Below are 15548 nucleotides of genomic sequence, written 5' to 3'. Positions count from 1 at the left end.
AGCATGTGCTGTACGTGCTTACCTGAAGCCTCAGGCTGTGTCTACACTAGACGGTCGTACCACTTTAACTGTACAGTAATCAGTGCAACCCTCTCCAGCCCTGAGTATGGATGCAGTTACAACGTGGTTTTGTACAGGAAGGGGAATAACACTAGTATAAGGCACCTTTAGACTGGTATAACTGTGTCCACACTAGGGCTTTTATTGGTACAACTATTTGTTGTTGTTTTTTTTAAATCACCTTTAACAGCAATAGTTATACCAGTAAAACTTTCAAGGGTAGGCCAGGCCTTAGTGTTCCATGGACAGGTCCCTAAAACTTACTGCACAAAAAAAATTAATTGAAGAGAAATAAAATACCATTCTTGACATCTAAACAGAGGAGAAGACATACGAGCTGTTGCTGTACAGCATGAAATATTTCTTCTCGGGTTTTATTCTCCTCGTGGCACTGGTATTTCAAAATGCAAATTAATTACCAAGCCCCTTGTGTCCTCTGCGTAGGTGAGGCATAAGGAATTTCTCTTATCAAGGTTGTTACTTTCAGCCGCTCCAAAGGAGGCAAGCTGGAAAGGAGTGGAGAGAGTTTTCCTTTTAGCAATTTTAATAGCTTGTGTGTCCTTCTCAATTCCCCTTTCATACAGCTTGGAGGATCCCCTCTCGAAGAGCAGTAAAGCCACAGCGGGGCCTCGTCACAATGCTAAGCTGAGCCAAAAGGAGCATGGGATGCACTGGTTTGGAAGAGGGCAAGGACACAAGTGCCCATCGACTATGGAAACTGGACCGAAATAATTCAAAACCGCTGACCTTCAAAGATACCAACGCTCACCTTTTTAGTGGTGCCCTTGGAGAGGTGAGTGCGCCTGTGCAAGGTGGAGTCCCCACCAATTTTCTGTTGTATGTATTAGCTGGTTATTGCTATCATAGGGTGGAGTTTGCTGCTGGATTCAGCTTCTAGGTTATGATTTCTGGGTCAAGGGCAGAAATCCAAAGTGGATTTAGGGACAGATTTCCAAAGTGACACAGGTGCCCAAAGATGCAGCTAGGCACCTAGTGGGATTTACAAAGGTGCTTAAGTGAATCAGGTTCCTAACTCACATTGACTTTCCATGGGAGTTAGGCTCCTAACTTGCTTAAATGCGCTTTCACAGTCCTATCAATCTAAGGAAGCAAATATATATAAATAAATAAAAATAGGCCACACAAAATATGATTATTCCCATGGTGAAGATTGGGAAAGTGAAGCAGAAATGTTAAGGAACCTGCCCAAAGGTCACAGAGGAAGTATAAGAGATGGGATTAGAGCTCAGGTGTGCATTGTTCCCAGTTCTTTGTTCAGACCACAAGATCACACCTATGTTTCACTAAACTCTTGTCAATCTCTCTCTGATCACGTCTACCCTTTATAATCTTTACAGATCATCCCCAAATGACTGCAAGCTGCAACAAATGTGATTTTAGATTTGCATATATCTGATGTCAACCAGCAGGTTTCAGGATACAAAATACCAGGCCACACATTGAAATCAGCAGTAAAATCTAGCCAAACAGAACAGCAATATAAACAAAGGGGCTGGAAGACATTAGAACCCACAAGAGAAAAAAGCTGAAGTGGGCTGTAAAACCATTCCAAACAGCCTCACCATATAACTGCCACATAATGCACCTTTACAAGTCACTTCCTCCAGTTTACAAAGTGTATGTGGAATTGTGATAAATACCATCTCAAACAGATTTACGCAAAACTGTATAAACAAGACAACATTTCTGTAGTGTGCCAGGTAAAACTGACAGGACATGAGTAATAATGGGTCATAAGAGACAGATGGAATAAGTCTGGTCTGATAAATGCATGGTGCAAGTCACAGAGAATAAACGTGTCAATCTCCCTGTGTCCTGGTTAATGACTTCTCAGTCTCGGAAAACCCACTTGAAAGCATCCAGGGCAAAACTTTTCTTTGTGTAAAAGAAAAAAAAAAAAAGAGTTGCTGCTTAAACAAATCTATTGATGTTGGTTGCTAAGATTCAAATCTGAAGTGTTTTGGAACTAAATTCCAGGATTTTTACACTTTCACATGATTAGTGTTATTTACTCTCTGTATTACAGTAGCACCCACAGCCCCAATGTGTTGGATGCTCTGCAAACATAAAAAAGGCAGCTTCTGTAGCGAAGACCTTGCAATCTAAATGCATTCATCTTTAAAATGGCAGTTTCGTAGAAAATCTCTAGACTGAAAACAATTAGCCATAAAGGTCAGTTTGTGAGTAAAGATTACACTTGGGCCTCTGTAGCATTTCAAAGATACACTGGGCACATGAATTTCACAGACTGTTCATATTTTTAATATATTTATGCAATTTTTAAAAAGAGAAAGAAAACAGAAGACAGACACATTTGTGGTTTTACATAGCTTTCTATTTTTTAAATTAATTTTTACCTTATTGCTTATTTGCAGTTTTCCACGTTGTTTTCTTATTCTCCAATAAAAGCAAGAAGAAGCAGAGTAAACAGGGCCAATGCAGGTCATCAGTGTTAGGACCTCAAGGAAGGATTAAGCCAGACTTCAAGTAGGGTTAGATTATTCTAACCCCTAAAAGCAAGGCCCCGAATTGTGGTTTTCCTCAAGCTGGCCAAGATTCAAGGGCAGCCAGCCAGACATCTATTGTAATTAAAAATTATTAACAAAATCAAGGGACTAATGAAATGAACGTGAAGAACCAAAGAGGTGACACATAGGTTGCAAGGTCTGAGCTAAAGGAAAATTGAGAATGGAGCTGGTTTTACTCTGCCCACACAGAGCGTCCCAGCTGAAATGTTGCCTCAGATGATCCTTTCTTGTTCTAACCTGTTTTACTAACCATATTCTTCTCCTTTGGAAGCCTGCAACAATTTATCACTGAAAATATTACATAAACAATGGGGATCTGGCAAATCATAAGGGAGCTGGGATCCCTGGTGATGATAAACCACCAACGGCACTAGAACAGGCGGTGATGTCATCAGAAACTCCAAGGAGGCAGGAGTGTCTTGGTTTAAAAGTTATTTAAGAGCACAAGGGAACAAAGCCTTCCCTTGAAAGTGAATGGAGTTGAAAAGGCTTAGAATATGGCAGGCTAAGGACCCTGTCTCCTACAGAGGTTCAGGCTGAGACTTTCAAGACCATACGATTTGGATATCCAGTTCCAGCTAAAATTAAATCCTCTACGAGATTTTGAAAACTGTAGTCTCAAATTTTTAAACCCTATACATTTCCTTCTCAAAAACTGTTTCAAATAGAAGAAAGACAAATCAGCTGCATCAATATATATTCGCCCTGTTTCATTGTGCAGCAGTAAGGTCGAGGAGAGGTTACTCACCTTGTGCAGTAACTGGAGTTCTTTGATGTGTGTGTGCCTTGCACCACTGATTGCAGATTTTTGGTAGCTGCGTCCGTTCAGCCCATGCCCTACACTGCTCCGTACTGAAGCTATATAAGGCTGTGTGAGCAAACTGCCCTCAGTTCCTTCTCTGCCGCAAAGTCCCACAGAGAAACTCTGAAGCAGTGGGGAAGGAAGGTGGGTAGTGTGGCACCATCTTGAAGAACTCCAGTTACTGCACAAGGTGAGAAACCGCTCCTCCTCCTTCTTCGAGTCGTGTCCCTGTTGGTGCTCCACTTCCAGTGACTCCCTAGCAGTATCCCCTTAACAAGGTGGGAGGTTCAGAACAGAGTCCAGCACTGAAGAGAGGATTGTGTTGCCTATTGCAGCATTTGATTTAGCAGCATGAACCAAAGTGTAATGGCTGGAAAACATATGTACCAAGGTTCATGTTGCAGCTCTGCAGATTTCTGCAACTGGAATGTCCTTGAGTAGGGCTACAGGCGTAGACTGTGATCTAGTAAAATGTGCAGCCACTCGTAGGGGAGGTTAAGAACTTACCTGGGAGGTAAGAACCCAAAATGATTATCTGGTTGGATATGCACCAATTCCAAAGCTTTATTTTTGCAGTGCAGTGCGAGGGGGAACACACTCCTCCCTGACTGATATAATACGTACAAGCTATGTTGTCCCTCATGAACTTGATTTACTTGTTTTTGATTAGGGAAAGAAAGTGGAGGCCAGCATTTATGACTGCCCTCAGTTCTAGCAGATTGATGTGCAAGCGTTGTTCTTCTTGTGACCATTTGGACTGCGTGAGGGCCCAAATGTGCTCTCCATCCCAAGAGAGAAGTGTCCATTGTTATAATGACTTTTAGGGGTATTCTGGATGAACAGGATTCCTGCACAAACCCTGGAAGTCCTTTCACCAGGTGAGTGACTGACTGTAGGACCCAGCTGAGTACAGAAACCTGTTTGTTGGGCACGTAAACTATCCTTGCCCATGCCTGGAGACATCGATAACCTGACCTTCTGTGTTACAAAAACGCAAGTTGTCATCTTCGGTTCAGACATGGCCTTTCTAGGACTTGAGGACTGAGCAGCATTCTTTGGAAAAGGTTCTTTAGAGCGAGAAACCCGTCAGAAGGGAGATAAGCCTTGCCCGTCATCGAATTCAGAAACTCACCCTGACTACTGCGTGGCTGAGACTCTTGACATAACCATCAAAACCAGTGTTTGGAAGACATTGGCGGCTGGGATAAAGCAGTCGAGGTGGTAGTAGTCTTTTTATAAAAATCTCAACCACTTAGCTGGCAGTTCAGATGGTCTATAGAAGGTAGAAAATTGAGTAGGACGGAATCTTTGTGAAGACAAAGAACTGCTGAATTTCCTTTTATTTGCAGGCATATATATATCCCCAAGGATCTAAGTGTAGCCCAAAAGTCCTTTAAGGCATTAAATGAGTCGTCCGTGCAGAGCTTGTGGCCATTAAATGGTAAGGCCTCAATAGTTGATTGAACCTCCTGGGGGAAACTAGACAGCTGAAGCCAGGAAGCTCATCTCACTGCTATTGTGGCAGAAATAGACCTGGCTGCAGTGTCAGCCACATCAAGTGAAGCCTGCAAAGATGTCTTCGTCAAGAGCTGACCTCCTGTATTATGACACTAAACTGATCTTGATGTTCCTACGATAAATGGCCAATAAAAGCATTATTAAACTTCTCATCATTCAGACAGTCACATTTTGACATCAGTGCCCGATGATTCGTAATCCTGAACTGTAAATGTTGCTGCAGAGTAACCAAAAAGGTCCAGTTACTTCTGGTCCTTGTTATATGGGGTAGCTTTACGAATATGCCATCTCCCCCTTTTATTAACTGAATCCACAAACAGAGAATTTGGTGCCAAATGTGAAAACAAAAACTCAATCTCTGTCTGGGACGCAGTATTTTTTTTTATTGGAACACTGGCATGTAGGGGTCCCGCTGCTGGAGTTTGCCACATGGTCTTGGCTGGCTCAACAAGAGCATCACTAATCGGCAGTGCCAACTGTGCTGAAGCAGACGTATGCAACATGTCCATGATGGGAAGCCCGGACTTCCTTCAGAGGAATATGAAGCATGTCCATGACCTACTTCTCCAGAGTCTGGAATTGCCAAAGGTCATCAGCTAATGATGGCATTACTGCCTTATCAGGCTATGAAGAAGCAATATTTGTAAGGGGAGGGGCGGGGCTTTGCCCTTCTTGTCCACCTTCACCTCTTGCTCCTCAAAGGTCTCCTCTACTGATTCGGCATGGAGGGGAGAGGTCGAAGGTACCAAAGAAGAGGTCTTCTAAATTCCTTATGAAACTGAATCGGGGCCCTCAAAATTGCTGGCAGTACATTGCCCATGGGGTCACTGAAGACCAATGAGGAGGACTATAAGGCATTGATGGGGGGTGGGGGCGGAGCGGGGCGGGCGCGGGCAGACATTGTTGGTTCTCCCAGGTATTAACAAGAAGGGGTCTTGTATCCCACCTTCCTTGCATCTGCAAAGGGGAATAACATCTCCTCAAGTAAACTGGAGCGCCTTGAACTGACAGTTCTGAGTCTCAGTCCGAATGCTCCTTCACATATTGTACAGGAGGTGACAATCCTTCTTCCCTGTAGAGGCTCGGGAAGTAGTGAATCTCACTACAATACGTGCATTCAGTAACCCCGCAGATCTCGGTTCCGAGAGGTGTCTGGAGGTTGCAAAGGGTGGGGGAGACTCAGGCTCATTCGGGACCATGAGGTCTTTAGGGTACCAGAACTCCTGTGGTACCGGGAAAACAACAGACTTTGGTACAGGCACTGCGGTTGTTCCCGATGTTGCTGTCCGGGGTGCTGATGACGGTATCAAGGGTACCACAGATACCAGTGAGGCTGCTCTCTTGCTACCGTGGGCTCTGATGGTAGTCATAGTAGTAGTCTTCAGTACTGTGCCCTTTACTGCTGAGGCATGGGACTTAGATGAAGGCTTAGAGTGCTTCACAGTACCTGAAATACTTGGAGCCTCAAAAGCACTCTTTTTGGGCTTGAGGTCTCCAGTGACTGAATCTTCTTGGAGGAGGAACTCGCTATTCTGATCCATGGTCTTTGAGTGGGAAGCCCTTGGTACGGAAGGAGCGGTTATAGGTACCTCATTCATGGAGAGCGTCAGAGACCAGGGTCTCAACACTGCCTTCACTTGAAGCTCTCGGTGACCATGATCTTGATGCAGACAGGGAACTAACAAAAGCAGTGGGCCCCTGTTCGAGGGGGTTCTGTGCATCTGGATCCAAAGTCAGTTTTAAGGCTTGCTCCTTCATTAATAAAATCTATATTTAATTTCCCTCTTTTTCAGGATCTTCTCTTAAAAGAGGTGCAAATCTTGCACTTGCTTGGCATATGCAAGTCTCCCAAGCAATGAACACACTGAGAATTCCTATTCCTGTTGCTCAACAGGAGAAGGACCTGTTAAAACCCAGGGAGCTCAGCATCCCAGATACAAGAAAAAAATTGTTTTTGACCCCCCACAATAGGAGAAAAAACAATTTTATTTTTTTTTAAGAAAAAAGAAAACAGGATCAACAGTTCCAACAACTATAAAGTAATAGGAATCTTATAAACTAACTAAAGAACTAACTCTATATACTATATTCTAACTCTAAAGAGACAAACTGGCATACACTAAACTCCGTCTCTGGCTGAAGGCAGTTGAGAAGGAACTAAGGATGGCCGCCCATGTAAACCTATCTATCTAGCCTCAGTTCAGGAGTTCCTAACAACCTTTCATCCATATTTAATAATAAAATAAACAAAAATATCTAGCTCTTCTAGAGCACTTTTCATCTTGAGTTTTCAAAGTGCTTTTTGAATGAGGTCAGGATCATTATCCTCATTATACAGATGGGAAAACTGAGGCACAGAGTGTGAACTCTCCACATTTACAATCAATTTTAGGATTCACACAGGAAGTTTAATTTCTAAGGCCTTGTCTACACTGCCACTTACAGCGCTGAAACTTTCTTCGCTCAGGGGTGTGAAAAAACACCCTCTTGAGCGATGCAAGTTTCAGCGCTGTAAAGTGGCAGTGTAGACAGTGCTGTAAATTGGCATGGCTCCCAGTGCTGGTAGCTATTCCCCTCGCAGAGGTGGTTTTATTAAGCGCTTTAACATCAGCTGTGTAGACATACCCTGATTCTCCTTAAGAGCAAATAAGTATGCTGCATAGGCATTGCAATGCACAGCATACTCAACTCCCTCCTGAACACATGTATCCCTTGTAAATAGGATTTTTCACTTTTGAAGAGGCACTTGGTAGGTGTGCTTTTGGAAAGACACACTTCACTTCCATCCCTACCTGTGCCATAATGGGAAGAATGAAGATGCTTTCCTTATCAGGGACTATACTATGCTCAGAGTTCTGTGGGTTGCCACTCCATAAAATACTGAAGCATGGCAGATGTCAGCAGAGCAGAACAAATTGGGTCTCCTGGCTGATGAAGGAAGAACTACTCCCTAACAAGGTTGGGCTGCTTCCAAATGACTTCATCAGTGGGGAAAGGTATTTAAAAGCTAAAGTAGTCGCACACTAGAATTAAATGGAGACACACATCCCATTGGCATGGAAGTGACCATAATTGAATTGATCCGCACAATAAAAACCAATATACCTCAACACATTCATTATTTGTAGAGAGAAACCTGAAACAGAAACCTTGAACTCAACAGCCCCCAAATCAATAAAGTTGACAGCTGAAGTTAAAGACGGAGAAAAAGGACAGAGAGGAGACAGCCTTTGTATCTGTATGAAACGTGTGTATCGCCATAATCTAGTATCACAAGTGGAAACCACTAACAGATATTATCTGCAGTTATTTCACTGACATATACTCAAGTCTGTACCCACAAAGCAGCAGCAATAGGAGTTGGAAGGCCTGGATTCTTGGCTCTTCCACTTGCTTACTCTATAGCATGGGACAAGTTATTTAATCTCCCTGACTCAGTTTCCGCATTGGTAAATGGGAGTAATGCTACCTGGGATGTTGTGAGGAGTTATTAGTTAATGTTTGTAACACACATTTAGCATATGAAGTGCTCAATAAATGGTAAATCTTACATCACCGCCACCACCCACATAAGACCTTGTTCTGCATTTTAAAGGGGCAGAAACCTTTATTTAGAAAATGTTTGTGCTGGATTCTTAGCAGTGATGGGAAGGATGATTTTAGGGCTAAAACACTGGATTTAGGAGATGTGGGTTCAATTCCAGAATCTGCCCAGACTTCCTGTGTGACCTTGGGCAGATCATTTAGGAGCCTAAGTCCCACTGATTTTCAAAGAGATTTCCTTGGGCTCCCAAGTGTGTCTTTTGAAAATGGGATTTAGGTGTTTTTGAAAATGTTACCCTTAATCCCTCCATGCCTCAGCTCCACATCCGCAAAATGGGTATAATGATACCTCCTGTCCCCCATAAGAACGGCCATACTGTGTCAGACCAAATGTCCATCTAGCCCAATATCCTGTCTTCTGACCATGGCCAATGCCAGGTGCCCCAGAGGGAATGAACAGAACAGGCAATCATCAAGTGATCCATCCCATCGCCCATTCCCAGCTTCTGGCAAACAGAGGCTAAGGACACCATCCCTGCCCATCCTGGCTAATAGCCATTGATGGACCTATCCATGAATTTACCTAGTTCTTTTTTGAACCCTGTTTTAGTTTTGGCCTTCACAACATCCTCTGGCAAAGAATTCCACAGGTTGACTGTGCGTTGTGTGAAGAAATACTTCCTTTTGTTTCTTTTAAACCTGCTGCCTATTAATTTCATTTGGTGACCCCTAGATCTTGTGTTATGAGAAGGAGTAAATAACACTTCCTTATTTACTTTCTCCAGATCAGTCATGATTTTATAGATCTCTGTCATATCCTCCCTTAGTCGTCTCTTTCCCAAGCTGAAAAGTCCCAATCTTATTAATCTCTCCTCATACGGAATCTGTTCCATACCCCTAATAATTTTTGTTGCCCTTTTCTGGACCTTTTCCAATTCCAATACATCTTTTTTGAGATGAGGAGACCACATCTGCACGTAGTATTCAAAATGTGGGCGTACCATGGATTTATATAGAGCCAATATGATATTTTCTGTCTTCTTATCTATACTTCTCTTAATGACTAATGCTGCACATTGAGTGGATGTTTTCAGAGAACTATCCACAATGATTCAAGATCTCTTTCTTGAGTGGTAACAACTAAGTTAGACCCCATCATCTTATATGTATATCTGGGATTATGTTTTCCAATGTGCATTACTTTGCATTTATCAACACTGAATTTCATCTGCCATTTTATTGCCCAGTCACCCAGTTTTGAGAGCTCCCGCTGTGGCTCCTTGCAGTCTGCCTGGGACTTAATCATCTTGAGTAGTTTTGTATCATCTGCAAATTTTGCCACTTCCCTGTTTACCCCCTTTTCCCAGATCATTTATTAATATGTTGAATAGGACTGGGCCCAATATAGACCCCTGGGGGACACCACTATTTACCTCTCTCCATTCTGAAAACTGACCATTTATTCCTACTCTTTGTTTCCTATCTTTTAACCTGTTACCAATCCATGTGAGGACCTTCCCTCTTATCCTATGACAGCTTACTTTGCTTAAGAGCCTTTGGTGAGGGACCTTGCCGAAGGCTTTCTGAAAATCTAAATACACTATATTCACTGGATCCCCCTTGTCCACATGCTTGTTGACCCCCTCAAAGAATTGTTGTAGATTGGTGAGGCATGATTTCCCTTTACAAAATACATGTTGATTCTTCCCCAACAAATTATGTTCATCTCCCACCTTTTGTCTTTCTTGCCTATTTAGTTAGATAAGCACTTTGGGGCAGGGGCTGTCTCTCACTAAGTGTATGTTCAGCATCTACCATAAAGGAGTCCTAATACTGGTTGATCCATCTAGTGCTAATATAAAACAGATAAACAAACAGGACACTGTCTCCCATACAATTACTAGCACTCATTTGTCATTCAGGGGGGACAATTATTTCAATATTAAAATATTCCTCTGTTGCCTCTATTACAAACATATTTTTATTTCTCTCACTTCCCACCACAATTTGCCCAAATAGTGTGCAGTGTAACCTGCTGGTCCAAACCCAATTATACAAGAACCACAAATTGCAGCCATGTACTAAACCGATAAAGTCAACAACCACCACCAACTATTGACTCCACCCAACTGCAACACAGACTCACTACACAGACACCTCCCTTAGAAAGAAGTCAGAGTAAATAGCTGGATTATGCCCTGAAGGGTGACAGACAGGTTCTGTCATGCCAACAAGAAAAACTGGCAGACTCAAGGGCTCTCTTTTGAGAGCTCTGTGCCCTAAATCTAGGGATATCTGCTAAAGCATTGTTGCTGGTCTCAAATGTAGAGATGGTGGACAGACAGGTATTCTTCCAGTGTACATGGAAGTGTACATTCTTCCAGCGCACACGGGACCACAAGTTCATTCCACAGCTGGTCTGTTGTCCTATAACTTGTCTAATAAGATGTTGTTTAACTCTTCTTACACAGCACTTCTTCATTCTAGATCTCAAACCAATTTACCAAAGAAGGTAAGTATAATTAGAGATAGAGGAAACTGAGGCAGAGAAATTAAAAGACTTGCCAAAGGTTATAGCAGACCTGGGAACAGAGCCCAGGTCTTCTGAGCCCCAGGAACAGAGCCCTGTCCACTGAACCACACTTCTACCCTTTTCTTTGCCTCATTTAGATTGTAAACTTTTTGTGGCAGGCAACGTATTTCACCTGTTTGCAAACTCCCTTATAAATTGATGGTGCTATATTAATGCTTTATACCACCACTACCCTACACCAGTTGTACTCTAGACTTTCATTAATAAAAACACAGCCATCTGCACTGGCTACGCTCAATGTACCAAGGTTTACTGTTTAATATTAAAGCTTAAAACACTAAATACACACACCATCAAGATGTGACCATTCCCTAAACCAAGTAACCTATTGCAACCTTCATCTTCCTTACCCTTTGCTCCTCTTTGTCTGTCTGTTACTCTCTCTCATCATCCCATGTCAAAAAACTAAGGCCCAGAACTGCAAATACTTACACTTAATCATGTAAGCAGTCTCACTGGATTCAAAGGAACTACCTACATGAGGAAAGTAACTCAAGTGTTTGTAGGATTGGGACAGCAGATTGCCAATTTACTACAAAGCATTTAGCACATTTCTGGGTGTTGTAAATAAAATAGGACCCACCTATACAAAGGGCAGCCTGCAGCATCTCAGAGGCATGGGATTGGAACTGCTCAGATTGTCCCAAGATAAATTCTTGAAAGGCAAGGCTTCGTCAGCTGAGCAGCAGCGACTCTACAATTCTCAACATGCAGAGCACAACAGTAGCTCAATTCTGCACTCCTGGAGAGAATGTGACTGTGCTGTAGCCTGTTCTGAAGATATTTTGTCCCAAAACGTTTGCTTAAGCCATACAGACACTTTTGGGTAGCGAAAATGATATTTTTGTGTGAACTGAGACACCATCAAATGCTTTCTGGATGTAAACAGGTCCCTTGCTGTCGCATCAGGTAAAACCCACACACGTATGAAGTACTGCAGGGTAGCAGCTACTCTGAAAACATTCATGAGCTATTGTCTGATCTCACAGATGAAAGGATATTTTTGTGTCCATGCTCCATCTAACTCATCTAGGTTCTCATGTGATATCTCAATTCCCCTTTAAGCAGATCAACCAGTTCTGCTTAACAATTTGCTCTGAGACCGAGCTTCCGAATGAAGGGTACTTAAAATGCTGTCTGTGTGTACGCATAGTTTGATTCACCAGAACACAAAAATGTCTCTGCAAAACTAATCCCTAGAATTACCTCATTTGGAATACGGGTCAGGGAGCTGAATCACACAGGAAAAAACCAACCCTGCTGTGAGAAATGGAGATCTGCCCCTGTTAGCAACATCCCGATTGGATCAGCTTTGCTCCAGGGTGTTGTGAAAGAGTTATTAAGTCCAGGCTGAAAAGAACTGGAAACTGCATAGATGAAGAGACCTCACGAATGCAGCACAGCCATAATCATGGAGAAGTGGTTCGGGGGGGTGTGTGTGTTCAAAACCCTGGGGGCAGGTCTTGGGATGGTGTCAATTCTCACAGATGAACCATCACTGGAGCTCTGACAATTTACTCCAGCTGAGGATCTGTCCCTTGTATCTTATGAAACTTAATAAATCATCTTCAGTCTTGCCCAACTCAAGTGAACAAGAGGGGACTTTGGGGATTAAACAGAATTCCTGCTTTGCCCTGTCGCGAGCTCACGCTCTCTGCATGCCTTTTGATTGCCTTGATTTCTCCCACTTGGAGATAATATAAAGTATTCTACAGCAACGAGGTGGCGTAAACTAGCCATCCTGGATCCATTTCTTAAATGGGACATTAGTACAGTTTCTGCTTCCAAACCATCCAGTTTCTGGCTCTCTCAGACTTTTCCAGCCCCAGTTATAAGGACCTTCACTGGCTCCAATTAACAAAGCAATGAGCTTTGGCACAGTCCTGATTTCACAAGTACAATTTGATGCTGTCCACCAAAACTGGCGGTAAAAACTGGCAGCGACAAGATTAAATTCTGCTGTTCCCCAAATGGAATCATTTAAGGCAACCCATCGCTTGCCCTCCACCAGCCCCTACCCTTCAAGCCATCTGTATGAGCAAGGAGTCTAAAGTACAACTGGAGTAAACTCAGCAGAGAAACCCCCCTTCTCTGCCCCCTTGTCCTTCAGCCTCAAGGCAAAAGCTCTAAGACATGGCAGCATGGACTTTGACATACGATGTCAACCACTTGCCCAGATTCACAATCTATTTGCTTAGGCAAGAGGAAAAATATGAAGGAAACAACAACTGACATAGCTGGAAATTATGCTGTATCCCTTGCTACCTTCCTGATGCCCTTAACTGCTTGGTACTCTGGCTGCTCTGCTACATACTGGTCTGCTGCTTTCCGAAACAGCTGTCACCAGAAGGGGCTGTGTACATGAACAACTTCTGACTAGTGCTGAACTGTGAAAGAATTGGTTTGAGTAGCTCCTCCTCTCTGGCTTGGTAATCAGCAGTTCTGGTGCCTCCCTGATTCACCAGCCTCTGATCAGAGGTGTCACTGTGAGATGAGAGAGCAGATCACATCAAACAAACCTATCCTAAGAAGAGAAATAGTAGGTGTGGCTTTTTCCTGGACTGGACATCCCTTCCCTGACCCTTTGTTTTAGTAGCTGTTGGGGAGACAAGGGAGGGAGGGAAGGGGGAGGAGCAATAGGCTTGTCATGGACTTGAGGGAAGCAAATTTCTAAAGTAAAAAGTAAAATCCAACTAGATCCGGGAACATTGTGTATTTTATGGGACCAGTGGGGAAGGCAGATGGAAAGACCCCAGTTTGCAGACTGAGCTGGAATCATGTAAAGATAATGGAGAGAGATACTGATAGGAAATTAAGAAATCAGATACACTGTAATGCCACTTATTCTTTCCAAGTCTATTTCCTAACCCTCTCTACCATTTGCCTACAGGGATTCTGACTTGTATAAAAACAAACAACAATCTGTTTGTGGTTACGCTTCCCCATCCTCTGTTTACTTGTCTGTGTCTCCTTAGATTGCGAGTTTCTTGCAGCAAGGACTGTCCTTGCTGGAAAGTGTCTAGCACATCAGGGACAATGCCATGAATAAATGAACTGCAATAAATGGGAGCCTAGTTTGATCTCGTTCATAACAGTGTAACTCCACTGACTCCATGTTCACCTCACGTTCACAGGCATGAAAAGAGAATCAGGTCCCCTGGATTCAGAGACTGTAAGGTCAGAACCGATTGTTACATCATCAAGTCTGACCTTCTGTAACTCAGGCCATGGATCTTCATCCCCCTACTCCTGTGTAGAGCCCAGTACTTTACGTTCAACTAAAGCGTATTTTCCATAAAGGTTTAAACTGAAGACTTCGAGAGCAGAAGAATCTACCGCTCCCCTTCCAGTGTGTCACAATGGCTATTTACTCTCAGTTAAACATGTGCACCTTGTTTCTAATTTGATTTTGTCAGACTTCAAAGTCCAGCCATTGGTTCTTGTTCTGCCATTAGCTGCTATATTTAACAGTCCTTGGGAACTGAACAGGTATTTTCTCCCTGCGAAGGTACTAAAACACCATGATAAAAATCACCCTTTAAACAAGCCCCAAGCATCAGTATGAATGATGAACTCAGGAGTTTCTCTCTTACCATCATGGCCGGAGTTGAGGAGATGCTCTCCCAGGTCGCACCCGAACACCCTCTCTTTCAGGATCCCGCGTTGCTTCAGTTTCTGTTTCGTTGGGCGCGACTTCATGAATGTTCGCAGGAAAGTGATGAGTTTGCCGTGTTTTTTTGACACTGCACAATAAAACAAACCAATCCCCTCGTTTAGGTTTGGGTAACCAGGCAAGACAACACATAATACATCCTAATGAGAGCAAGAAGCTCAGAGTAACACCAATACTGATTATTCACACAAGCATATGCACTCAATTCCAACGTTAAAAAAAGGGCTCTGATTTTATTTTTGTCCAGTACAGGAATAAAAGGCTGACTTTGGAAGTGCTGAGCACTCCAGTCACAGCTGAAGATTGGACCCTAAGTATTATCTGTAAACTAAATTTCTTCCAGCTCCTTGGGAGGTAGGCGAATTTCATGGAAAAGAAAATGGAAGATTCAGAGTTCAAGCCATTTGCCCCGCAAGGCCACAAAGTTGAGTCTGTAGCAGAGACAAGAACAGAACCCAAGAGTGCTGACTCTCAACCTTCTGCTCAATTCCTCTAGATAATGCTGCTTCTCTTGAGCTCTGTATCAAGTTGGGAAAATAAGTCAGTTTGTTAAGACCTTCCAATTCCACTAAGAAGTTAAATCTGCAATCAGTGCCATGGAGATTTATATGGGTTACTGCCTTTCTAAGGGTGGAGAGAAGCAGGAGTTACACAAATAGCCTGCATGTCAATGGGAGAGCAGATCTGGCATACATTTGAGTCAGGAAGCAAGACAATGCTCTGCAATGACAGCCTCCCTTCCCGCAGCTCCCTCCGAAAGCAATGAGGTAGCACAAAAGAGCCCTCCTGGCTTTCCTGACAAAAGTACCT

General features: G+C 43.1%; 1 protein-coding gene and 1 long non-coding RNA gene across 9 annotated transcripts in view; one reads left to right on the top strand and one right to left on the bottom strand.

Moving 5' to 3' along the window:
• LOC123354801 overlaps window positions 1-1892 on the top strand; it is an 86363-nt gene extending 84471 nt beyond the window's left edge. For both annotated transcript variants that reach the window (XR_006574886.1, XR_006574888.1), the window contains exons 4-5: window positions 645-853; window positions 1419-1892. This is a non-coding gene — a long non-coding RNA (uncharacterized LOC123354801). The remainder of the gene's footprint in view (window positions 1-644; window positions 854-1418) is intronic.
• The window catches only part of ARHGAP32 (Rho GTPase activating protein 32), a 381592-nt gene that overhangs the window by 29224 nt on the left and 336820 nt on the right, over window positions 1-15548 (bottom strand). For all 7 annotated transcript variants that reach the window (XM_044997056.1, XM_044997057.1, XM_044997058.1 and 4 more), the window contains one exon: window positions 14659-14808. In XM_044997056.1, the coding sequence (XP_044852991.1) occupies window positions 14659-14808 (150 nt within the window). The remainder of the gene's footprint in view (window positions 1-14658; window positions 14809-15548) is intronic.

Source organism: Mauremys mutica, chromosome 22 (assembly GCF_020497125.1).
Source record: "Mauremys mutica isolate MM-2020 ecotype Southern chromosome 22, ASM2049712v1, whole genome shotgun sequence".
Taxonomy (NCBI): domain Eukaryota; kingdom Metazoa; phylum Chordata; order Testudines; family Geoemydidae; genus Mauremys; species Mauremys mutica.
This window is presented reverse-complemented; position numbering and strand designations above follow the sequence as displayed.